This window comes from Myotis nattereri, assembly GCF_964212035.1.
Source record: "Myotis nattereri genome assembly, chromosome: 1".
Lineage (NCBI taxonomy): Eukaryota > Metazoa > Chordata > Mammalia > Chiroptera > Vespertilionidae > Myotis > Myotis nattereri.
The window spans coordinates 129722681-129750535 of record NC_138075.1 but is presented as its reverse complement, the minus strand read 5'-3'; the positions used below and the strand labels follow the sequence as shown (position 1 = coordinate 129750535).

General features: G+C 39.9%; 1 protein-coding gene across 1 annotated transcript; it reads right to left on the bottom strand.

The window, feature by feature from the left end:
- Window positions 1-1915: 1915 nt before the first annotated feature.
- Window positions 1916-27492, bottom strand: LOC308529167 (putative coiled-coil domain-containing protein 144B; the record flags this gene model as incomplete). The annotated part of the gene is made up of 6 exons (XM_081105186.1): window positions 26473-27492; window positions 25736-26355; window positions 21466-21642; window positions 21196-21356; window positions 3176-3236; window positions 1916-1954 (listed from the first exon to the last, which is right to left on the bottom strand). The coding sequence occupies exons 1-6, from the start codon at window positions 26744-26746 to the stop codon at window positions 1916-1918; spliced, it is 1332 nt and encodes a 443-aa protein (XP_080961312.1). The 5' UTR covers window positions 26747-27492.
- Window positions 27493-27855: the final 363 nt, after the last annotated feature.

Sequence of the window (27855 nt, the reverse complement as noted above, 5' to 3'; positions counted from 1 at the left end):
CCAGCCCTGAGAACCAGAGCCTGGAAGAGGAGCCCACAGGACAGCTGGTTGTGAAAATCAGAAGGGATTCTGTCCTCCAGGAAGAGTTGGGAGTCTGCTAGAAAAACAGGAGCCCTCGTAAAGGGCCAGCACACAAGTATCCTTCCTACCACCTACCCTGGGCCTATGAAGAAAGGGTGGCTCAGAGTGGCCTGGGAGTCCTGTGAGGAGACTGTTTTGTGTGGCTCTGGGAGAGAGCTGAGGGGATGGCCTCTGGGTGCCCTCCCTGTGCTGAGTCCCTCTCCCACGATGCCCACAGATGCCATCTACCCTGGGTCAAGCCCTCCCTTCGTTATGGCCTCAGCCTGGGGAATGTACTAGCCCATCGTCCTGAATCCTTGTTCAAAACCCTGTGGAGCTACTTATTGCAAAGGAGTGTGGGCCCGTGGTGTTTTGTGATCTCTTAAGGAGGTCGGGATGGACTCAGGGGGTGTCAGAGACTGAGTTGTGTGACTTTGGGTTGTGGGTCTTTATTCCCTTGCTGGTCTTACTAAAGCCACCATTTCATTGCTGAGTCCTCCCTCCATGCAGCCAAATCTTGGTCTTTGAGCCCTGATGAATTTTGATGGCCTTCCTCTAATGTCTCCCTGAGGCCCCACCCAACCACAACAGTCCACAGGTACCTGGTGGGTGATAAGTGGCATTTGTGTTCCCTGGGACTTGTGCTGAGTGGCCTCACACCCAGAAATGAAACCGAATTTGAATCTGTATCAACATGGCAAACACCACTTGCACCTACCTGATGACTCACTTACCTCATGCAACTCACATACCAATGGGAACTTCTTGAGTTCCCATTGACTGACCCCAACAGAAAGCTGGTAGGTAGAAGTAGCCCAAGTGTCCAAGTGACTTGGGCTTTTTGCTCAGCTGTCCCATGGGCTTGATGCTGGTGGAAAGAGGCACCTCCCAGGCACCCCCTGGCCCAGCAGAGGCAGTCACACATACTGGATCTCTTTATAGCTCCACATAGGCAGCACAAGGGAGATCACAGGCAGAGACTGGACATTGCCTTTCAGCAGAGACACTTCCACAGGCCCCAGAACCAACACACCCAGGGTTGAGTGGGGGGACTTCAGAGCATGACCCAGTTAGATCCACAAGTAGAACACCCAAGGTCTGGACAGACAGCAAACCGAGCTGGCCTGAATTACTCAACATGGGGTCAGTCTTTGCACAGCAGCTTGTACACTGTGTGTAGTCAGCCAGCCTGAAGATCAACCCCATCCACAAACAGGCCAAAAGCAATCAAGACTTTACAAAAGGAGGGTTCACAGAACACTCACAGTGACATTCCAGGAGCACCTAACTGAGGTGATCAGAAAGATTGTGTCAAGGCATATACAAGAAGCAACCAATGAATGCATAATTAAGAGGAACAACAAATCAATGTTTCTCTCTCTCTCTCTTAAGTCAGAAAGTAAAAAAATTAAATAATTTTTTTTTCATTTTTAACAACCAAAAAAAGCCAGGATAGCAATAATTACATCAAATAAATGGAATTTAAAACTAAGGCTATAACAAGAGACAAAGAAGGCAGTTATATAATGATAATGGAATCAACCCGAAAACAAGAAATAACCTTTGTAAACATAAGAGCACCTAATTATATACAGCAAATATTGATATAATCATAGTTGGGAGTTTAATACCACATTGACATCAATGGATAGATCTTCCAAAAGAAATAAAAAAGATAAGAGCACCCTGAAAAGACACATTTTACGAGACAAATTCCATTTATATTTTCAGAGAATTACACTGTAACACAGAAGGGTATACATTTTCTTCAAGTACACATGGAACATTTTCCAGGATAGGCCAGATGTTAGACCATAAAAAAAGCCTTAGAGAATTTAAAAAGATTAAAATCATTTCACACATCTTCTCCATCCACATTTGTAGTGTTATCAAACTACAAATCAATTACACACAAACACACACACAAAAAAACAAACCACACCTGAAAACCCACAAACACATGGAGGCTAAATAACCTGTTACTAAACAGTGAATGGGTTAATAATGAGATCAAGGAAGAAATCAAAAGATACCTTGAAACAAAGGAAATGAGAACATGACAACCCGAAATCTATGGAACAGTGAAAGCAGTCCTAAGAGGAAAATTCACAGCAATGCAGGCCTACCTCAAGAAACAAGAAGAATCTCAAATTAACAATGTAACCTTTCACCAGAAGACCTGCTTTAAATGAGCCTATTGGATTGTTTTGAAAGGTGTAATATGATCTTAATTAGATCTGTTGATAATTATTATTATGAGAGTATTCTTTTTGTAGTGAGTATAGTCCACCAAACATAAAATAAACCCTGGGTACCACAGTGAAATAGCAGATGAGCTGATGACCTGGGAAGATGAGGGTGGGAGTGAAGATAGGAAGGAAGAAGAAACAACATGCCCCAAACATAAAGTTATCAGTGCTTGGATCTCATCTCCACGATCTAATAATCCATTTTAAACTAAAAAATTCAGTAACATTTGGTACATTTACAATATTGTGCAATGATGCCCTCTATCTAGTTCCAAAACGTTTCATCACTCCAGAAGGGAACTTCATTCCCACAAAATTGAGACTCCCCATCTCCCCTACTGCAGTCTCTGGCAAGCACTTGTCTGATTTCTGTCTCTATGGACTCATTTATTGTGGAAATTACATATAAAAGGAATCACACAATAAAATAAACATATGTTCTGGCCTGGCCTATGTGGCTGAGTTGGTTGGCGCGTCACCCCAAGCACCAAAAGGTCACAGGTTCAATTCTCAGTCAGGGCACATACACAGGCTGTCAGTTCAATCCCAGTTGGGGCTCATGGGGAAGGAAACCAATCCATGCTTCTCTCTCATGTCAATTATTCTCTATCTATCATCTATCTATCTATCTATCTATCTATCTATCTATCATCTATCTATCTCTCTCTCCCCCCTAACCCTCCCTCTCTCTCTATAATCAGTTCTTAAAAAGGCATATCTCAGTTGAAAATTTAACAATAAAAAGACTAATTTTGCATTACAATCATAAATCAATGACAGGTAAGCCGCTATAAAATTTTAAGAGTAAGTTCCACACAAAATTAAATTGACAGCAGGAAAATTAATTTCACAAGGGAGCACGTTACCTTCAAGTCTTCATTGTGTGATGTAGGTCTTGAATCACCAATGCCAGGCTTGCTGCAAAGTCTTTACAGTAAAATATATAATAAAAATGAGTGAGTTCATTTCTTTCAAACAAGCAACAAAAAATTTAAGTGAAAGATCTGTTATCTGTATAACAAATAAAGATTTTTTAAAATATATTTTATTGATTTTTTACAGAGAGGAAGGGAGAGAGTTAGAAACGTCGATGAGAGAGAAACATCGATTCAGTTGCCTCCTGCACATTCCTCACTGGGGATGTGCCCGCAACCAAGGTACACACCCTTGACCAGAATTGAACCTGGGACCCTTCAGTCCGCAGGCCGATGCTCTATCCACTGAGCCATACCATTTAGGGCACAAATAAAGATTCTTGATATAATTAATGCTGGTGCTCTGTTTAAAAAAAGGCTTTAGTTATCTATTTCTGCTGCCACCTCTCCCAATCTATAAACTATTTAATTGAAGACACACTCTGCCTGAGACTAATTTGTTTTTACCTATTAATGGCTGGCATATCTTTTGTTTCCTGAACTGGCACACATCTGATGACCTAAATCAAAATAGGAAGATACACTGTCCCTTCCCCCTTGTCTGACCCTGGTTTAAAGACTACTGGGTTTCAGTCAAAAATGGTAGTCTTGCCGAAACTGGTTTGGCTCAGTGGATAGAGCGTCAGCCTGCGGACTAGGGGGTCCCAGGTTCGATTCCGGTCAAGGGCATGTACCTGGGTTGCGGGCACATCCCCGGTGGGGGATGTGCAAGAGGCGGCTGATCGATGTTTTTCTCTCATCGATGTTTCTAACTCTCTCTGTCTCTCTCCTTTCCTCTCTGTGAAAAATCAATAAACTATATTAAAAAAAATGGTAGTCTTGCTTCTTTAGCATAGAAACCACTTATTAAGGAGAATCCATTCCTTCCTTTTACCCTAAAACCATATAAAAAGTTCCCTGAAATGGTGGATAGTTAAATGTCCAAATGTCAAAGAGCAAAGTATTATCTTGTTAGCCATCCCACTCCCAGATCACCCTCTGCTGGCTCCATGCCAGTCTCCAACATTTAAATCGCCAGCCTATGAGGCACAGACTCCTGAAACAAGCACAGGCTCAAATGGCCAAGAACAGGAGCTCTCTATTTCCCTGCTCCTGGAAAACAATCTAAAGGGAGTCTCAGTAATCCACGCATAACATAGGTGTGTTACCAACTACCCAACTCCACTACTGATTTGACAGCTTGTCCTGTCCCTGCCCAACTCTCAATGTACTTGGAAAGCACATCAGCTAATTGGAAAAAGTTATACAAATAACTCTCCTGGTTAACACTAAACATCTAAAACACACACACACACACACACACACACACACACACACACACACACACAAAACGGGAATTGCCTTGGCCAGTGTGTGTCAGTGATTCAGCATCAACCCATGAACCAAGAGGTCACCAGATCAACTCCAAGTCAGGGCACATGCCCAAGTTGCTGGCTCAGTCTTTAGTAGGGGGCGTGCCTGAATGAGGCAGCTGATCAGTGATTCTCTCTCATCATTGATGTTTCTATCCCTCTCTCCGTCTCCCTTTCTCTCTTCCTAAAATTAATAAAAACATATTAGAAAAGGGGGGAGGAGCTTCCTGAGACCAATTATTAAACAATGCCTCTTGACCCAAACTTCAAAGATAAGTCTCTAAATATTGAATATGAAACAGTTTTCATTTTGAACATAGCTGATGAAAGGCAACTTTTAAACAGAACACATTTGGTTAGCCCTGGCCAGTTGGCTCAGTTGTTTGGAGCATTGTTCCATACACCTGAATTCAAGTTTGATTTCAAATCAGGACACCTACCCAGGTTTCAGGTTCAATCCCAGGCTGGGGCATCTGTGGGACTCATGTACTCTGAGTGAATCAGGCAATTTGAAGGTATTGACCAGAGGAACAACACAATCTGACTTATATTTTAATAGGCCCACTATATTTAGAATTGAACAAAAGACTAGAATTGATGGGAAAAAAGAAAATTAGGGGGAAAGGCAAGGAGAGAGGAGTAGGGGGAGAGCAAGAAGAAGGAAGGTGGCAGGAAGGAGGAAGGCAGGAAGGAAGACAGGAAGGAAAGAAGGAAAAAAGAAAGAACAAAATCAATTAATTGGCTATTAAGCTAATCGAGATAGCAGATGATGCTGACCTGGGCCTGGAAGATATGATTGAATTTTGATATACAGTCACCTCTTAAGTTTGTGGACCTTGAATTAACAGACTTTAGGTTTAATGGATAATACTTCTGGTCTGTATGTCATATGTGAAAATTAACAACCCATTAATTTGAAAATGCTTTTAACCAAAATTTGCTTATACTCAACAGGTGTTTTTTTTTTTTTTTTTTTTATTAATTCACAGTTACTTTTAACAAATGTTTTCAAAAAGCCATATGTTGTAAAACCACTGTAGTAATTTCACCAACATAAATACGTATTACTTATCGGCAACTGTAGTCTACATATTTAAATCCAAGAATCATCGTTCCTAAACAATGTTCAGCAAATGATTAGGACAAAATCACACCACGTGGTGCATGGGTAATTGGTTCTGTTGGTGAGTAGAGTGACTGTCTGCAGCAGTTTTAACATGTGCCAGCCGCCATTCCCATGTGCACTGAGCTGTGCCCTAGCCGTGTGCATTTGCTTATTCTTGGTGACTGGTGAATGCATGTATTATATGACCTATTCACTATAAATTTAAAATTATGTATTAAACACATCATTCCAACCCTCACCTTAAAATATAAACAAAAGGAAAGGACTTAATTTAACGCTAAATTGCAAATTAGAAGAGTCAGGAGTAGGTGTGTTCATCCGTGTCAGCAACATGGCATAAAAAAAGCAAACTGTATTTGACATTAAAAAGTAACAAAGATGACCCTGGACATTGTGGCTAAGTGGTGAGAGCATTTGCCTGCACACCAAAAGGACCACAGATTCAATTCCTGATCAAGGGCACATAACTGGGTTGCAGGTTCCATCCCCAGCCCTGGTCCACTAGAGGTGCTTCTCTCACATGGAGGTTTCTGTCTCTCCCTCCCTCACTTCCAATCTCTCTAAAAAATCAATGGAAAAAATATCCTTGAGTGAGGGTTAACAACAAAACAAAGACACAATAAAAAATATGTTAATATGTGGTACAGGGTAAACACCAATCACAGAAAACATGGGAAACTGATGAAATTGGCACCAGAAAGCAAATGAATGGGCTGGTGACACTTCAGTTGAGGAAGCATTGTTGAAGTGTGCACACAACAGCGTTCCTGTGGGCCCGGTGCAGGCAGCTGAACTGAAATCTGCAGCAGTTTAGTTTGCAAATCATATGAACACACCATTCAAAGCAAGTGATGGGTGGCTTGGGTGCTCTCACAAAAGGCACGAAATTATGAGAAAATGAATTTACGGTGAAAATTTAAGTGCTCCAACAGAAGAGTCTGAACCATTTAGGCAAAAATTAACAGAACATATAAATAACTCAATGTCACTACAGCCTCAGGTTTACAATGCTGACAAAAGTGGTTTGTTCCGGCTTCTGTGCCTGAAAACACACCAGCCTGCAAATAGCGGAAACCGACACGGGAAGAAAAGCCAGCAAGGACAGGATCTTGGCACTGCTGTGTGCCCACACAGATAGGTCATGTCCTAGTAAACTGACACCTGCAATCACTGGCAGAACTCATAAACCTGGAGTTTTAAAAAACAGAATGCGTCATCTGCCTGCTTTGTATGGCAACTCTAAAAAGGCATGGCTCAACTCAGACATTTTGCAAGAGTGGATTTTGAAAGCATTTTCACCTGCAGTCAGGAAGTTTCAAGGCGAAGAGCTTGGAATACCACCAGAGGATGCAAAATGTTCATTGCATTTAGACAATGCTCTTGCTCATCCATCTAAAAATACTTTCTGTTCAGAGGATGGCAAATTTAGATGTATGTTTTTGCCAAAAAAATACATCACGTATCCAGCCCATGGACCTGGGGGATAATTCTGGCAACTAAATGAATATACCGCAAAATTTTTTAGAGGAAGTAGTGGTTGTATTGCAGACAGAAGGTAATGATGAACATACAACTGGACAGCGTATCTTACAAAACTTACCGTTTTAAAGAGTTACCATTTAAAATCAGCAATTTTTAAATGTTGATGCAGCATGAAAAGAAGTGAAAGTGCAAACATTGGAAACTGGTTGGAAGAATTGGCTTGACAATGAAGAGAGACTTGCATTTAGAAGGTGTAGAGGTTACTCATTACTGTGGGACAACACAGAATATTGGCGGACAAGTAGCTGAGGAAGATGATTACAGTGGTTAGAAGAAGATGAAGGTGACCCTGGGTACCACACTGGCTGAAAGTGAAATAGCAGATGAGGTGATGACCTGGGAAGATGAGGGTGGGAGTGAAGATAAGGAGGAAGAAGAAACAGCATGCCCCAAACATAAAGTTATCAGTGCTTGGATCTCATCTCCACGATCTAATAACACTTATTGGCAATTCATCAGATAATGGAATGCAGCTCTATTACACCCATTTTTGAAATATTAGGGAGTTAATTATAAAAAACAGCAGACTTCAAAAGTTCAAACTAAACTTGACAGGTTTTTCAAGGCAGGATTACCTAAAGCAAGGGCCTCAACATCGAACATTAACGTCACACCACAATGGGAGTGGCTGGATATATCATCATCCAAAGATGATTATATAGGAAAACTTTCTTCTGTTCTTATAAAATTTAAATTTTGTTTTGTTTTTAAGAATATTGTTTATTTTTTAGTTAAATATAACTAAAGTGTATTTTTGGAAAAATGTTTATTTTAATTTAGATTGCTTACTTATCACAGTCTCTAAACTATGGTAAGTACATAAGCAATAATATCTATGGAAAATTTTTCTGTGAAACTAAACTTTTCATACACACTTAATTTTAAACAAACGTTGTCTACAAAAGTAAAAGCAGGTAAACTAATTTGTCAGTTTTTTCACATACACATTCAGAAAACCTACTTTATTATATATAACAGACTTTTGGCTTTGGGACACCTCCTTGCCTGAATTAGTCCCTTACATTGGATATTGGGGTCTCTCTTTAATTTGAAGATAACCTGACAAGAGTTGCTGACAGATTTGATGTGAGGTTTAAGATAAAGAGAAAGATAGGAGTTGAGTTTGAACCCAAGTTTTTGGCAGAGCAATTGGAAGAGCTGTCATTAACTCAAACAAGAAAGACCACATGAAGGGCGAGTGTGAGAAAGAAGATCAATAGTTCAATTTTGGAGATCTTATGTCTGGAACACCCAATGGCTATTAAAAAAAAAAAAGATACCAAGTAGGGAATTTGGTATATAGGTCTGGCATTGAGGAGAGAGGTTTGGTCTGGAGATATAAATTTGAAGATCATTAGTATATACAAGGTAGTAAAAGTCATGAGAAAAAAGATCAAAGCCTGAATCCTGGGACACTTGCATGTGTAAAAGGAGGGAAATGAGGAGAAACCAGACTAAGGACAGACTAGGAAAGGCAAGGAGGAATCCAGGTGATTATGTTCCCCCTCCCCACTGAAAACTCAAAGTTCTAAGAGACAAATGAAAAAAGAGACAGTTTTCCATTGGGTCAAATATTGCTGATAGGTTATGTAAAACCTGGTCTAAAACATTATGTCTAGATTTATTAGAGGGAAAAAAGTACTAACCTTGCAGAAAACAATTTTGGAGATGAGGTGGGACTGAAAATTACTAGAGTGGGCTCAAGAGTGCATGGAAGGGAAATTAGAATCAATGAGAATAGATCATTCTTTTCAGGACTTTGTAGCTAAATGGCACAGCCCTGGATGATCTCATCTGCTTCATGTTTAGCTGTAGCTTTCAATCCTTCCACAGTGACTATGAAGTATTTTTGTAATATGTAATACTTGAAAGTTTTTTAATTACGCACCTGTGGCACTATATGGTGTAAAACATGCCAGTCTAGTGTTAGATAATAAATTCACAAAATTATACACCTAAAAGATGCCATGATTTTTTCTAGATATATAATATTCACTAACCTTATTATCATGTTTCTCATGCTTACAAAGATGACAGAAGGATTCCTTTCTAGATGAAAATCATCCAACTCTAGAATATACTACTCAAATGTACAAAGTACACTGTAATCAATCATATTAAAATTGTGTAATAGAAATAAAGGGGGAAACATGCATGTAATATTCTTACTTTATAAACTGAATTTTTGTAAATTTTGTAATATGCAGTCCCTGTTGAAAAATTGGGTGAGGTACATACTGAAATGTATTCTCTTTAAAAAAGAAGGATAAAGGTATGCACTCATGGTACCTTTCAAAAAGATTCACGACATTAGGAGCACCTTGGTTTATCTAGTGTCTATGACAGATTTCAGAGACCCGATGGTTCATGAAGCCCACAATACTGAGTGTCTGGCCCTTTACCAAAAAGGTTTGTCAACTCCTGATCTAGCAGATTAATCCCTTGATGTGCTTAATAGCTTTTACTCAATCTTCTGAAATTTGTATATAAGATATGGGACAAATTGCCTTGTGAAAACCCTGGGCTTTCAGATTAATTTGAGGGTCCAATATTTGAACACTCAGGAATTAGGGACAAGCACAAAAAGCTAGTAGCTAGTAATTTAGATGGAAACAAAGTAGAGTGACAGTGTAGCATATAATTTCCTATCATAACTGAGCAGGTATTAAAAGTATCCTCACAAAATTTGTCTAAGACATGACATTAAACCCAATACTTTAAGTACACTTCAGAAAAACAGGAATAACAGGAGTGAAGAAAAAGATGGTGGCTGGCAGGATGGAGGTGAGGGATAGGAAGTGAGTGAGTGAGGGTATGAAAGGAGAGTGTGTGGATGTGTGTGGTATGTGTGTGAGTGAGGGAGGGACAGTTAAATCTGGCAGGAGAAGCCGAGGCTGGCAGACCAGGCTCTCTGGGACAGGGAGAGACTACCACCGCTGCGGGCACTCCCCAGACTGCAGGACTTGGACTGGGAGCCGAGACCATCTTGAAAGGGAGAGTGGCCTCTTCTAGGAACTCATCAGCACCACCACCCAGATAGGCCTTGGACACTGCCTGTGACCTGCAGCCACTCCAGCCAAAATCCTGCTGCCATACCCGCAGACTCACAGACCCTGGGATCTCCACCTCTAAAGGAGCACTGCGCCTGCAGCAGTAAGTGCAGCTTCCCCCTCCCCAGTGGCAGACCTCCAACATCGCATTCATGCATCTCCAGTGAGCAGGTCTCCAAGGCACACCACTCCACAAACTTCTCTTAGGAGTCGTTGTGAGCCCCAGCTGGATGTGATTTTGTACAGACACAGGCACACTGCCCCCCAATAGAAATTCTGAATTCCCTCTGCCTGAATAACTGCCCACACACCCAGCTGCCCAACTTTAGCGCCAGGGCCTCTCAGTACCAGGGCCCCTCAGTGCCAGGGCCCCTCAGAGTGCATCAGAGGTCAGCACCTCTGGCAGATGCACTGCCACAGTTGCTCATTCCCCCTGAGCCCACCTATCCACAGGGCACTTTGGGAAGCCTCAGTGAGCCTCCGCTGGGTCCGATTTTGGACAAATAGGGACTCACTCCCCGGGGCAGTAGAAATCTGAATTCAACCATCCTGGATACCTGCCCAAAGATGCCTCGATTAAGCATGCTAGGGCCCTTCAGAGTGCTTCAGTGTGCCTGTCTTAGCAAACTCAGGGCGGGTGCTCCTGTGTGCCACCACTGGGAACACGCACCTATCCACCACAGGAGCATCAGCAAAAATTGAGTTTCCCCACCCCACAGATGCAGATCTCTGGACACTACAGTTGCATGCTTTTCCAGCGTGCAGTTCTCCCAAGACCACTGCTCCACAGGCAGCCCTGGGGCCCCGCTGTGAGCCCTGCTGGACACACATTTAAACAAACAGGGGTGCACTGCTGGGCTGTAGAAACACTGAATCCCCTCTTCTGGGATACCTGCCCACAGACACTGCAATCCAGTGGCTTCAGTGCCGGGGCCCTTCAGAGTGTGTCAATACACCCTGCTGGCAAACACACCACAGGTGCCTCTGTGAAGTGCCGCTGGGATCACATGTACCCAACCATGAAGGCAGCAGCAAAAGCCGAGTCTGCCCACCCCACAACTACAGAACTTTGGACACCATAGTCATGCCTTGCCAGAACAGAGGCCTCCTGAGCCCCAACACCCCAATAGGTGGTTCCTGGGTGCCACTGTGAGTCCCTGCTGGGCACACGTGATTTCAACCAAGGGCATAAGACAGCAAAAACTGGAACACTCCCTCCACAGCTGCTGACTTCTAGACACCTCAGTTGTGCATTTCCAGCTCACAGGCCTCCATCAAGAGAACCCAAATAGCTCAAGTAGGGAGCTACACTAGACTACCAAGCCCAGGAGGCCTGAGAGGTCACACCAGTAGCACCATACCCAAAAGAAGCTGGGTAGCAAAGCAATCTGAGCTACAATTAAAACATTACAGCAAAACATGGGAAGACAAAAAAGCAACCCACAAAGGAAAGAAAAATAAGAATCACTAGAAAATGAGTTAAATGAAATTGAGGCTACTAACTTATGAGAGAAAGAATTCTGAATAATGGTTATAAGGATGCTCAAATGGCTGGATGACAAATACACACAACTCAATGAGAATCATAAGGAGCTGAATGAGAATGTCACCAACATGAAAAGGAACCAAGAGGAAATGAAGAACGACATAGCTGCAATAAAGAACACAATGGAAGGCTTAAAAAGCAGACTAGAAGAGGCTGAGGACCACATCAGTGAATTAGAAGACAAGGTAGGAAAAAACACACAAACACAGGAGAAACTGGAAAAAAACTTAAAAAGCAAGAGGAGAGCCTAAGGGAGCTTTGGGACAATGCAAAATGAAACAACATTTGCTTAGTAGGGGTACCAGAAGGAGAGGAGGAGAAGCAAGGAATAGAAAACCTGTCTGAAGAAATAATGACAGAAAACTTCCCTGATACTGGCAAGAAAAAAGCTACACAAGTCCAAGAAGAACATAGAGTGCTAAACAAGATGAACCCCAAAAGACCAACATCAAGACCCATCACAATTAAATTCGCAAACACCAACGACAAAGTAAGAACCTTAAAGGCTGCCAGAGAAAGACAGAAAGTTACCTACAAGGGATCTCCTATTAGAATATCAGCTGACTTCTCAACAGAAACACACCAGGCAAGAAGGGAATGGAATGAAATATACAAAGTGATGCAGAGCAAGGGAATGAATCCAAGAACACTATACCCAGCCAGGCTATCATTCAAAATTGAAGGTGGAATCAGGAGCTTCACAGACAAAAAAAAAAAAAGGCTAAGAGAGTTTATTACTACCAATCCTAAAGGGACTGCTGTAAAAAGAAGAAAAAAAGACAAGAAGAAGCACAAACATTAAGAATAAAAATAACGAGAAACCAAGATGGCGGCATAGGTAAACACGGGAAATTGATGCCTCCCACAACAAAATAAAAAATACAACTAAAAGACAAAAAGGACATCATCCAGAATCACAAGAAGGCTGGCTGAGTGGAAACTCTACAACTAGAAGGAAAGAGAAAAGCACACTGAGACTCAGAGGAGGTGCGGAAATAAAGTGCAGAGGTACAGAGGCGCACATGGAAAGGGTTGGCAACTGAGGACACAGTTGTCTTTTTCAATCCGGAAGGAGTCTCAAGCTTCCTACTGCTCTGAACTCCAGTTCCGGGCGAGTCTCTGGGGACCCAGACTCATACGGGGAGAAACTGGACTGTTTGGCAGCGGGGGGAACTCGAGGGCAGCTTTCTCTCAGAGGTGCTTGCAGCGATTACCTTACTGGGACACTGAGACACAGGGCCTCTTGGGTAGGACTGAGTTTCAGCCATAGCTGTTTGCTCTGCCTTGTTGCTTCCCTGAGACCCCGGCCCACCCAAGCTGTTAGCAGAGGCTTTTGCATATGAAAGGCCTGGCCCTTTGCAATCTGAAAATTACCTAACAAACTGCAGCTGGGTCAGAGAGTCCCAGAACTTCCAAAAGAAGGCCCAAGGCCCCACAGCAGCTTGCATTGCTTCACAGCTGGGCCTCATCTTGGCACCTCCAAATCCCAAACACAGAAGAGGAATCTTCAGCTATCTCCATAGCTCCTGCTGGGTAGCCTCAGGCAAAAGCTAAATTAGCACCTCCTTAGAGATCCAAGAGCCACTGCACCCAGTGGTCAGAGTGGGACCATCCAGATTACAACTCCTCAGATCCATAAGGGACACACTCCAGGGGCAGACTCAGTGAGCACCAAAGCCCCACTGAAGCAAGTCCTTCCCCAGAAGGGAGTCTCCAGCACAGAAGTTCTCCCACTGCAGACACAGCTGATTCTCAAAGCCAATTGGCCTGGAGGTCAATTCCTCCCAGTGATACCTACAACAATCAAGGCTTAACTACAACAAGACTGTGCACAAAGCCCACAAAGGAGTGCACCAAGAGTGTCCACCTCAGGTAATTGGGGAGGCTGAGCCACTGGGCCCCATAGGACACCTAGCACAGAAAGCCACTCTATCAACACAGGGAAGTATAAAAAATGTGGAGACAAAGAAACAGGTCACAAATGACAGAAATAGAGGAAAGCAAACTACTGGATATAGAGTTCAAAACCACATTTATAAGGTTTTTCAAGAATTTTCTAGAAACCGCTGATAAATTTAGTGAGACCCTCAAGAAATCTAGTGAGACTCTCGAGGATATGAACAAGGACCAACTGGAAATTAAGCATACTTGACTGAATTAAAGAATATTATACAGAGTTCCAACAGCAGACTAGAGGATCGCAAGAATTAAGTAAAAGTTTAGAAATACGAAGAAGCAAAAACACCCAACTGGAAAAACAAAAAGAAAAAAGAATCCAAAAATATGAAGATAGTGTAAGGAGCCTCTGGGACAACTTCAAGCGTACCAACATCAGAATTATGGGGGTACCAGAAGAAGAGAGAGAGCAAGATAGTGAAAACCTATTAGAAAAAATCATGACAGAAAATTTCCCCTACCTGGTGAAAGAAATAGACTTACAAGTCCAGGAAGCGCAGAGAACCCCAAACAAGAGGAATCCAACGAGGACCACACCAAGACACATCATAATTAAAATGCCAAGAGCAAAAGACAAAGAATCTTAAAAGCACCAAGAGAAAAAACTCAGTTACGTACAAGGGAGTTACCATATGACTGTCAGCTGATTTCTCAACAGAAACTATGCAGTCCAGAAGGGAGTGGCAAGAAATATTCAAAGTGGTGAATAGCAAGAACCTACAACCTAGCTGAAACTGGTTTGGCTCAGTGGATAGAGTGTCGGCCTGCAAACTGAAAGGTCCCAGGTTCGATTCCGGTCAAGGGCATGTACCTTGGTTGTGGGCACATCCCCATTAGGAGATGTGCAGGAGGCAGCTGATCGATGTTTCTCTCTCATTGATGTTTCTAACTCTCTATCTCTCTCCCTTCCTCTCTGTAAAAAATCAATAAAATATATGTATTTTTAAAAAGAACCTACAACCTAGACTACTTTACCCAGCAAAGCTATCATTCAGAATTGAAGGTCAGATAAAGAGCTTCACAGATAAGAAAAAGCTAAAGGAGTTCATCACCACCAAACCAGTATTATATGAAATGCTGAAAGGTATCCTTTAAGAAGAGGAAGAAGAAGAAAAATGTAAAGATACAAATTATTAATAACAAATATACATCTATCAACAAGTGAATCTTAAAATCAAGTAAATAAATAATCTGATGAACAGAATAAACTGGCGAATATAACAGAATCAGGGGCATAGAAAGGGAGTGGACTGACTATTCTCGGGTGGAAAGGGGTGTGGGGGGTGTGGGAAGAGACTGGACAGAAATCATACACCTATGGATGAGGACAGTGGGGGGAGGGTAAGGGCAGAGGGTGAGGTGGGAACAGGGTGGAGGGGAGCTATGGGGAGAAAAAAGAGGAACAACTGTAATAATCTGAACAATAAAGATTTAATTTTTTTAAAAAGAAGGATAAAAATGACCACAAACAAGTACTTTTCAATAATAACATTAAATGTAAATGAATTAAATGCTCCAATAAAAAGACACAGGGTAGCTGAATGGATTAGAAAACATGACCCATATATTTGCTGTCTGCAAGAGACCCACCTCAGAACAAAGGATTCACACAGAGTGAGAGTGAAGGGATGGGAAAAAAATTTTCAGGCAAATGGAAATAAGAAAAAAGCTGGGTTGCGATACTTATATCTGACAATACAGACCTCAAAATAAAGGCCATAACAAGATATAAGGAAGGCCACTACATAATGCTAAAGGGAGCAATTCAACAAAAAGATATAACTCTGGTAAACATATATGCACCCAATATAGGAGCACCCAAAAACATAAAACAACTCCTGGAAGATATCAAGGGAGAGATCGATAGCAATACAGTCATAGTAGGGGACTTTAATACCCCACTGACACCACTGGATAGTCCTCTAAACAAAAAATCAGCAAAGAAAAATCAATCCTAAATGACTCACTAGATCAGATGGACTTAATTGACATATTCAGAATATTTCACCCCAAAGCTACATTCTTCTACAGTGCACATGGGGCATTTTCAAAGATAGACTATATATTAGGAAACAGGAAAAGTCTCTTCAAATTCAAGAGAATAGAAATTATAACAAGCATCTTCTCATAAATAAATAATCTGATGAACAGAATAAACTGGCGAATATAACAGAATCAGGGGCATAGAAAGGGAGTGGACTGACTATTCTCGGGTGGAAAGGGGTGTGGGGGGTGTGGGAAGAGACTGGACAGAAATCATACACCTATGGATGAGGACAGTGGGGGGAGGGTAAGGGCAGAGGGTGAGGTGGGAACAGGGTGGAGGGGACATAAAATTAGAAATCAACCACAATAAAAACATTGAAAAAGAAATCTAACACTTGGAGGCTAAATAGCATGCTATTAAACAATGACTGGGTCACCAGAGAGATCAAAGAAGAAATAAAAAGCATCCTGGAAACAAATGACAATGAAAACACAACAATCCAAAATCTATGGGACACATTTAAAGCAGTCCTCATACGGAAGTTCATAGCTCTACAGGCCGACCCCCCCCCCCCAAAAAAAAAAAAAACAACAAAGAAAAACTGATAATAAATTATCTCATTCTACAACTCAAGGAGTTAGAAAGAGAGCAACAAGAAAAGCCCACAGTATCCAGAAGGAAGGAAATAATAAAGAGCAGAGGAGAAAGAAAAAAACATAGAGACAAAAAAAAAAAACAACCACAACAACAAACAAACAAACAAACAAACAAAAAAAAACCCACAATACAAAAGATCAATGAAACCAAAAGCTGGTTCTTTGAAAGGATTAACAAGATTGATGAACCTCTAACCAGGCTCACCAAGAAGCAAAGAGAGAGGACCCAAATAAAATCAGAAATGAAAGAGGTGAAGTAACAACTGACCCTACTGATATACAAAGTATTGTCAAAAAATACAATGAACAACTCTACTCCAACAAACTGGACAACCTCGACGAAATGGACACATTCCTAGAAAAATACAAGCTTCCAAAACTCAACCAGGAAGAATCAAAAAACCTGAATAGGCCAATAACTACTGATGAAATTGAAACTAATCAAAAAGCTTCCAGCAAACAAAAGCCCTGAACCAGATGGCTTCACAGGGGAGTTTTACCAAACATTCAAAGAAGAACCAAAGCCAATCCTTCTCAGACTATTCCAAAAAGTTCAAGAGGAAGGCACACTTCCAAGCTCTTTCTATGAAGCCAGCATTACCCTAATCCCAAAACCAGAAAGGGACACCACAAAGAAAGCAAATTATAGGCCAATATCCCTGATGAACATAGATGCTCATATACTCAACAAAATTCTAATAAACTGGATCCAGCATTACATTAGAAAGATCATACACCATGACCAAGTGGGATTTATTCCAGGAATGCAAGGCTGGTAAATATCCGTAAATCAATAAACGTGATACATCACATAAACAAATTGAGAAGCAAAAATCACATAATCATATCGATGGATGCAGAAAAGGTATTTGACAAAGTCCAACACCCTTTTCTGATAAAAACACTCAGCAAAGCCCTAACCGGATTGGCTCAGTGGATAGAGTGTCGGCCTGCAGACTGAAAGGTCCTAGGTTTGATTCCAGTCAAGGGCATGAACCTTGGTTGCGGGCACATCCCCAGCAGGGGGTGTGCAGGAGGCAGCTGATGGATGTTTCTCTCTCATCATCGATGTTTCTAACTCTCTATCCCTCTCCCTTCTTCTCTGTAAAAAATCAATAAAATATATTTTTAAAAATGCTCAGCAAAGTGGGAATAGAGGGATCACACCTCAAAATTATAAAAGCCTTATATGCCAAACCTACAGCTAACATTATACTCAATGGGCAAAAACTAAAACCGTTTCCCTTAAGAACAGTAACAAGACAGGATGCCCACTTTTACCACTCCTGTTCTACATAGTACTAGAAGTGCTAGCCAAAGAGATCAGACAAGGAGAAGAAATAAAAGGCATCCTAATTGGAAAAGAAGAACATTGTCATAATTCCCAGATGACATGATACTGTACTTAGAAAACCCTAAGGACTCCATCAAAAAAATATTAGAATGAATAAATGAATTTGGCTATGTTTCAGTATACAAAATCAATGCTAAGAAATCGATGGCATTTTTATTATGCCAATAGTGAACTTACAGAAAAAGTAATTTTAAAAAAACTCATTTACCATTGCACCAAAAAATTAAGATACCTACGAATAAACTTAACTAAGGAGGTAAAAGATCTCTACTCAGAAAACTACAGGACTTTGAAAAAAGAGATAGAGGAAGACATAGACAGATGGAAGAACATACCGTGTTCATAGATTGCTAGAATCAACATCATCAAAATGTCCATACTACCCAAAGCAATCTATAGATTAAATGCACTCCCCATTAAAATACCGAGAGCATATTTAACAGATCTAGACAGAACTCTCCAAAAATTCATCTGGAATAAAAAAAGAAAAAAGAAACGAATAGCTGCTGTGATCCTGAGAAAGAAAAACAAAGTAAGAGGGATTTCAATACCAGATATCAAGCTGTATTACAAATCCACTGTTCTCAACACTGCCTGGCACTGGCACAAGAATATACATATAGACCAATGAAATAGAACAGAGATCCCAGAAATTGACCCAAACCACTATGCTCAATTATTATTTGACAAAGGAGGCAAGAACATACAATGGAGTCAAGACAGCCTCTTCAATAAATAGTGTTGGGAAATTTGGTCAGACACATGCAAAAAAATGAAACTAGACCACCAACTTACACCATACACAAAAATAAACTCAAAATGGATAAAGGACTTAAATGTAAGATGGGAAACCATAAAAATATTAGAGGAATCCACAGGTAGCAAAATCTCAGATATATGCCGAAGGAATTTCTTCACTGACACAGCTCCTAGGGCAATGGAAACTAAAGAGAAAATGAACAAATGGGACTATATATATCAAAATAAAAAGGTTCTGCACAGCAAAAGAAACCATCAGCAAAACAACAAGAAAACCCACTGCATGGGAGAACATATTCGCCAATGATATCTCTGATAAAGGTTTAATCTCGAACATTTACAGGGAACTCATACAACTTAACTAAAGGAAGATAAACAACCCAATAAAATAATGGGCAACAGACCTAAATAGATACTTTTTGAAAGAGGACAGACATAAGGCTGAGAGACATATGAAAACATGCTTAAAGTCACTAATCATGTGAGAGATGCAAATAAAAACGACAGTGAGGTACCACCTCACACCTGTCAGAATGGCTATCACCAACAAATCAACAAATGACAAATGCTGCGAGGATTCGAAGAAAGAGGAACCCTTGTTCACTGCTGGTGGGGATGCCACTGTGGAGAACAGTATGGAGTTTCCTCAAAAATCTAAAAATGGAACTTCCATTTGACCCAGTGACCCGACTTCTAGGAATATATCCCAAGAAACCAGAAACACCAATCAGAAAGGATATATGCATCTCTATGTTCATAGCAGCACAATTTACCATAGCTAAGATTTGGAATCAGCCTAAGTGCCCATCAGCAGATGAATGGATTAAAAACCTTTGGCACATCTACACAATGGAATACTATGCTGCTGTAAAGAGGAAGGAAATCTTACCATTTGCAATAGCATGGATGGAGCTGGAGAGCATTATGCTAAGTGCAATAAGTCAGTCAGAGAAAGATAAATATCACATGCTCTCACTCATTTGTGGATTATAATGAAAAACATAAACCGATGAACAAACACAGATGTAGAGACAGAGAAGCATCGATCAGATGCTCAAAACTCAGAGGGAAGGTAGGGGAGGGTGGGGGTGAGGGTGAAAGATCAACCAAAGGACTTGTATGCATGCATATGAGCATGAGTGATGGATGTGGACAACAAGGGTGAGGGTGAGGACAGGATTGGGGGATGAGGGGACATTGGGGGGATAAGGACACATTTATAATATCTTAATTAATAAAGAGGAAAAAATGTAAAAAAAATAAAAAAATAAATACACTTCAATTGTCTAACAATCAGTACACTGTAGACCAGAACTACCCTCATTTTTTTTTCCAGTGGCTGCATACTACATTATTTTATGGGTATAACAAAGTATTTCCTTATAGAGAGCTATTTATACTATCTTCAACTTTTTGGTATGCAATGTTGTAATAAATATCCTTAACATACATATGTATATTTGTAACATTTATATAAATATCCTTAATGCATATGTGTATATGATATATCTTTAACATCTATGTCACATTTTATATATATACTAGAGGCCCAATGCACAGAATCGTGCACCGGTGGGGTCCCTTGGCGTGGCCTTGGGATCGGGCCGAAACTGGCAGTCCAATGCTGCCTGCCTCCTGCCTGCTGCTCCTGCTCATCCAGGCCCAGCTGCACCTGCCCAGTCAGTCCCAATCAGGAGAGGCTCGCACAGCTGCAGCGGTGGTGGCCAGCCATGAGCCCTGCACCTGGCGCCCCTTCCAAGGGGATTGCTGCGGGGGGAGGGGGGGCTGGGATGCCATCAGTGATCAGCCCTCTGGGTGGACAGTGAGGTGCCCTTGCTGGCCTGGGATCCGTATCCATCCTGCTGACATTCGCACCAGTTGTTGGGAGCCACCTGACAGCTGCTTTCACTAGTATATCTTTTTTCCTTGCCAAGCTTGCATGGAGGGGAAGTGGCCGTGGTGCTCGAGGCCGACTTCCAGGAGGCCAGTGTCACTGTCAGGATTGTGCCAACAGTGCAGGTCCATCAGCTGGTGGCTGCTGGGACAGGTCAGACAGCTGAACAGTGCTCCCGCTGTGGGAGCTCACTGACCACCAGGAAGAGCTCCTGTCGATCAGTCATCTGGCCATTCAGTCATTTGGTTGCTTAGGCTTTTATATATATATAAATAATACATATAATGACCAACTATATGCTTGATATACATAATAATATATAATTTATGTCCTTAGAATGTATACATGTGTGTTCATACAAGTCATGTTTTCTTGTAGGATCTAGTTCTGAAAGTGAAGCTATTGGGATAAAAGAATGACATACTTGAAATTTTGAAACTCAATTACCCTTCAAAAGAAGATGCACCGATTTCACCTCCCAATAGTGCACAAGAATGCCTTTTCCTCCCACATGCCAATTCTGGTTTTTATTTTCTTTAATAAAATAGTTATCATTATGAGTTCTAAAAATGGTATCTCATTGTTTGTTGATTTGCATTTTTCTAATTACCAATCAAGGTTCACTCTCTCTAGTAAAAATATAAAATCAATCAGTAATATTAGCTCAAGTTGGAATTTTTTTATACGAAAAGAATAATTACCTACTGTTAAGTACTGCTGTAGGCTTACCTGTCAGACTCTTCATTCTCCATAGTAGAAACCTGCTGCTTATCAGTTTGTTCACTCTTGTTCTGCTGACTCAATCCACCACTGCCAGTGTCATCAGCACCCTCATCCATGTTTCCCGACACTTCCCTTTTACTGCTTTTCTGATCCTTTTTTTCTTCAACCTTTGATGAAAGATTGATATTAGGGATATTGTTATCATCTCGCTCATTAAAAAGACTGTGTTTTCATTAATTCTATCATTTGGCTTTTATTATTTGGCTTTGTTATTACCTTATTCATGAAAATGACTGTGTTTTCATTAATTTTATCACTTGGCTGCTGGTTATCAGTGTGTTCATTGTTGCTCTGCTGACTCAGTCCAATACCGCCACTGTCCTTATCAGCACGATCATCCATGTTTCTTGACACTTCCCTTTTGCTGCTTTTTTGCCACTTCTTTTCTTTAACCTTTGTTGAAAGTTTAATATTAAGGATATTGTGATTATGTTATTCATTAAAAAGGCTGTGTTTCCTGTAATTTTATGAAATTAATGAAATTGCTATGACTTGAACCAATAAAAATATTTTGTGTGTTGAAGTTTATTATTAAAGGTCATTGAAATTGTTGTCAATTCTACTTCATTTGTGTCAGTAAAGAAGATGACTTTTTCAAGATTTCTAATAGGGCTTTCTTAATTTTGTGCTCCTATTCACATCACACCCACACTTTGTTACCTAACATTCTCCTTACCCACCCCCACCCCATTTATCTAGCAGAGACAGAGAAATAAAAGGACAAAGATGCAAAATGTGTCCTCTTCTGTCTTTCAAACCTGGATCTTGCATTACCCACCAGATTTAGAGGATGTGAAATCGTGCTTCAGTAACAAATAGGAAGCTTTCCTGGGTCTGCACTAAGCTATTCCTTTCCCCATTGTCTTTTACAATTCTTTTTCCTTTAAGATCTTTGAGGGCTTCAAACAAGTGGTGGTATTCATAAAATATATGAACCACAGTTTACCACAGCACTGGAGCAGAGTGAAACCAATGGATTGGTGGTTAAAGTTCAATTCTGGAAAATGAGCAATACGATCACTATAAAATCTTATAGCTAGAGGATATACAAGTAGTCATCTACTTACTTTAGCCCCATAGTTACTAATAATGGAAATAAAACCAAGATTAAATGAACTGTCCAAACTTGGTAAGGATGCAATTCCTAGCATTTTATGGCACCAAAAGAAAAGATATAATTGTATAGTGCTCAATCAGATAAGTAAACAGAAAATTTTGTCAAATTAATCAGGTAAATTAAGTATGACTTTTGAAAAGTAATTTAATGCCTTAGTGTAATGAGAGGGCTCATCCACATTTTCTTATAAAAGAGCATCATATCTCAAGCTTTTTCCATTTTAAAAGTCAATGAACCTCAAAACTTAATCTTCAATAGAGAAAAATATTGATTTTATTGCAAATAATTGATGTGACATACATATATATATATATATATATATATATATATATATATGTCAAAATGATAATTGCCATGATTTTAGTTTTGGAAGGTGTTCTATCTCTTTTTATATTTTTTTAATCTTTACATTGCAGTTCACATTCAACATTATTTGTATTACTCTCCGTTGTGCCGCATAGTGGTTAGACAATCAGATACTTTACAAAGTGATCCCCCTGGTATTTCAATATCCATCTGACACCATTCACACTTTTTACAATACTAGTGGGCTGATGCATGGATTTGTGCACATGGAAAGGAAATTAACTAAAAGAAATATTTTAATATTGCTGGTCACCCTTTCTCTCTATAGAAGTGTCAGAGATGAAAGGAAATTAGATGCATATGAAAATAACATTTGAATTGATTACTAAATAAACAATAACAACATGGTATAACAACAAAGACATGATATAAAAACATTGATAAAAACAATGACTGATAAATTGATTAAACTTATTCTATATCTCCCTGAATACTACATTAAAGGTAAAAACATTTTCAGAGTTCTTGACTAATTTCCCTTGTGATAAAATATTTACAACTTTAATGTCACATGCTCTTTTACCTCGAGAGACAGCAACATGTAACTGACCATGTCCGAAAACGGGTTCAGGTAGGAATATTCCTACTCTGTCTAGAGTTTGTCCTTGTGATTTATCAATAGTCATCACAAATGCTGGCATCACGGGAAACTCTCTTCAAATTAATTTAAATAGGAGGCCAGTGTCAGACAGGGACAATCAATTCTTAGAATCAGAGCAACCTCTCCTTTCACAGCATCTGTTAATACTTCAGCTTTAATTATGTTAGGTCGCAATCTTGTGATAATAAATCTAGTACCATTACAAAGACCCCATTTACTATTAAGATTCCTCAATAGCATGATAATTGCACCTAATTTCAATTTTAATTTATGACATGACATTCCCAAAGGAGTAGTACTATTAAGAAATGCAATGGGAAAATATGCCTTCCCGGCATCATCCATTGAATCAGTAGATTCATCACTCAAGTAAGTGTGAAAATCTCCATTGAGTCTATCCAAAATTTCTTCATTTAATTTATGAACATGCTTACTTTTAGGACAAAGAATCACACATTTAGCTATATTTTTAGTATTACCTATAGATATACTATTTTCAAAGCTAGCTTCAATAATAGATCCGTTACAAATCATTTCACGTGGTATTTCAATAATATCCATTCCTAAATGAAAACTGCTATCTAGTTTGCCATCTCCAAGTTTTACTAACAATTTACTATAAGCAGAATCCTCTGATCTCATATTTGTTTTAAGGGACAACTGTCTGAAACATCTCCAAACAGTACAGTACTTTAAGCTCATTTGTACTATAGCCGATGGCATAGCATGCAGCAAAACACTGAGATATTGTCGAAAATCCCCTCCAAGGAGAACTTTTCCACCAAATGCAACATTCAAATTAATAATTTCTCTTAGTAATCTATCTATGGTGTTTCTAGCATGACTGGATGCCATGGTGCATTCATCAATAATGAGCCTTTTTAATGGTTTTAGCAACTTCACTCTTTATATCGAGTCTAGAAATTGAAGTTTCATTGGTGCCAGAGAGAGCTTTATATGTATCACCCATGCACGAGTCAATGTTTATTTTTAAGTTGCCAGTGTGTGTCATATGTACCAGCAGGTGGGTCAGTGGAACTTTCAGATGGATGTATGGTCAGTCACTTAGCCTTTTATATATATAGATGGTTGACTATATTCTCTATGCTGTACTTGACATCCCTGTGACTTTTCTATAACTACCAGTTTGTACTTGTTGACCCTACTTTTGACTCAACCTACCAACCCATTCCCTCTGGCATCCGTCAGTCAAATCTGTCTGTTATCTATGAATATCTTTTAAATTTCTTAGTTCATTTATTTTGCTTTTTGCTCTTTACATTCCACATATAAGTGCAATCAGTTGGGACTTATCTTTCTCTGTTTGATTTATTTCACTTAGCATAATGCCCTCTAGGTCCATCCATGCTGTCACAAATGGTAAGTTTTTGTTTTTTTTATGGCACCATCATACTTTATTAAACAATATAATGTGAAGGTTTGACTCAACAAACACATTTGAGAGTGATGATAAAAATATATATATGAAAGTACATATGTTTGTTATTAAAATATCTAAATAATATTCCAATGATGATATACAATGCAGGTGGGTACTTGAAATATTGGGGTGACTATGTTATACAGTATATGATTATCTAACCACAATCCTATACATATGAAACTAATACAAAATAATATTGAATGTAAACTGTAACTGAAAAGTAAAATAAAATAAAAATATCTTGATGTGATCATATTAGAATTCTAAATTCTAAGGTTTTCTTTCAGTAAGCCATAGCAGACTGCACACACTATAGCACAAAAATAGATGAGTTTGGTTGGGGATATTTGTTTATATCCCTTCTGTCAGTCATAGTTTCCTTCACTTTTATTGTTTCTGGGACGCTATTTATGGGTATTTTAAAAATTAATTTTAGAGAGAGAGGGAGAGAGAGAGAGAGAGAGAAACATCGATGACATAGAAACATAGATCGGCTGTCTCCTGCACACACTCTACTGCAGATCCAGCCACAACACAGGCATGTGCCCTGACCCTGAATTCAATCAGGAGCCTCTTGGTTCATGGATCAATGCTCAAATACTGAGCCACACTGGCCAGGATACGGGATGTAAATTATATTTAAGCCAATGAACTTAAGAAATAAAACAACCCTAGTGCTTATTACATTTTTTAAACAATTTCCTTTATACTTTCACTGGTTCAGAAGATGACATAATACATAGCTAAATTAGTTTCCCAATTCATAGGGAAGACTGACAGAAAGATCTAAGAACAAACCTGAGAACGTTTTCTTAAAATCCTATTACTTAGTTGACTGAATCTATTTATATTTACAATTATATATTTAGACAACCTAATTTTACACACAAACTTTTTTCAGAATGGATAAGAGAATTGATAAAGAGAAAAAACAGAGTAGCAGAAAATGAAGTTCTACCTCTTTTTGAAGTTGAATTTTCTCTCTTTTCCACGCCAGGTGTTCTGCTTTTAAGATGTCTACTTTATTTTTAACCTTTTGTAATTCTTCATTTACATATACTCCAGGTGTTCTGTCATTGTGCAGTGCAGAGGAACTCTCATCTTTTAATTTAGAGTCCATGCTTTTACAATAATTAGCACGGCAATGATCTGCACATAATGGCTTCTGGAACAAGTCTTGATCTGGCTTTATTTCCTTATAAGTATTTGTATCAGCAGACATATCGTGGCTTTTTCTTTCAATGATGAGTCTGATTTCATTGCAGCAGGGATACTGCAATTCAAGGTGGCTTTTCGGATCACTAGACTGAGGTGTAGGTCCGATGCCTAATTTCCAATCCGTGGTATTTGGGTTCATATTTTTTGTCATCTGCATAGCAAACTCTTGGTCTTCTCTCACTTCAGATGTAACTACTGCATGTCTTTCTTTTTTATTTTCTGTATCATTATAAAAAATCTCATTTTTGTTTAAAACGTGTTCAACGTCAGATTTGTGATCATTTTCAGAGTGTAATTCCTTTTCTCTTAAACGAAGCTCAGATGATGATGATGAGGGAGAGTCTGCTGGGGACCCAGGGTCTGCTTGAGATGGAGAAACAATTTTGAGAGAGGTTTCTTCTCCTTCAGGAAATGTTTGTAATGCTGCAGAGACAAACTTTCCAAATGCATCTTTCCCCTCACAATCAAGCATTTTACCTGTCAAATTAGAAGGCCTTTGTCTTAAGCTTGCTCCTTCTTTAGAGTTATCACGTAGTGGCTCTTCCTCAGGGCACTCCGTCATTTTGAATTTTACAGAAAATTCAGGTGACTTCTGCTTTGACTCATCTTTGGAAAGTTGTAAGTTCTTCCTCTGCTCTAACGTGCCTTGTTTGATGCCTATTTCCTCCTCCTTTTGCACAGAAGGGTGTCCTGAATATACAGATGTATCTTCTTTGTCACATGCCCTATTCATTTCTGATTCCTGAGACATTTTTTCTAGATGCAAAGGTGGAAGGTGAATTTGCTTGCTTTGATTTTCAGATGTCTTTGCTGTCAGGATACATGTTTTTGAAATAACTTTATCCTTGAGTAATCAAGTATGGACAAAGATAAGTTAGAATATAATTAAAATTTAACTGTTAGGATTCTTAATCTATGATTAGCTACTCCCAAATCACAGGATTGAAACTAAGAAGTAAAAAAATAACTTGCCTTGGCCTAAATACAAATAAAAATATGAACCTAATTTTGATGCTGTTGGAGTTAAATAATTCATTAGATGTTAAATCTATCAAAAATAAATTACCAGCTGAGTTTTAACATTACAAAGCTTCCTTCCTCACTTAAAATATTTCACCTCACCATATCCTGAATATTGAGTCCTTGCAGTGCATTTCAGAATTTTTTAGGGGTGCTCCAAGATGGAGGCAAAGAGGCAAAAGTTAAGTCACCTCCTCACTGGGCCAAATTGGAATGACAAGTAAATTACATAACTACCAACATGAACACTAGGTGAACATTCGTCTTATAACCAAGGATCTACAGAAGAAGCCTGAGCTACACTGGCAGGAAGGACAGAGATTCTAAAGGTAGGCCCCCACATCCACTTGTGGTGGTTGAGAATGCAGAGGCATGTCTCAGTGCAATGGTCCCCTGAGGAGCATGTGGTCTCAACCCCACTCTGGGGTCCAAGCCCTGAGAACCAGAGCTGAGAAGAGTAGCATACATGACATCCGATTGTCCTTCAGGTAGAGGTGGGAGTCTCCTAGAATCCCAGGAGTCCTTTTAAAGGGTCAGCACATGAGTATCATTCCCACCACTCACCCTGGGCCTATGAAGAAAGGGTGGTTCAGAGCAGACTGGGAGTCACGTGAGGAGAGACTGCTTTATGTGGCTCTGGGAGAGAGCTTTATGGCCTCTGGGTGCCCTCCCTGTGCTGAGTCGCTCTCCCACAATGCCCACAGATACCATCACCCTTGGGTCAAGTCCTCCCTTCCTTCTGGCGTCAGCCTGGGAGATGTACTAGCCCATCATCCTGAATCCTTGTCCCCAACCCTGTGGAGCTACACAGTACAAAGGAGCCAGCTGCCTGGGCCCATG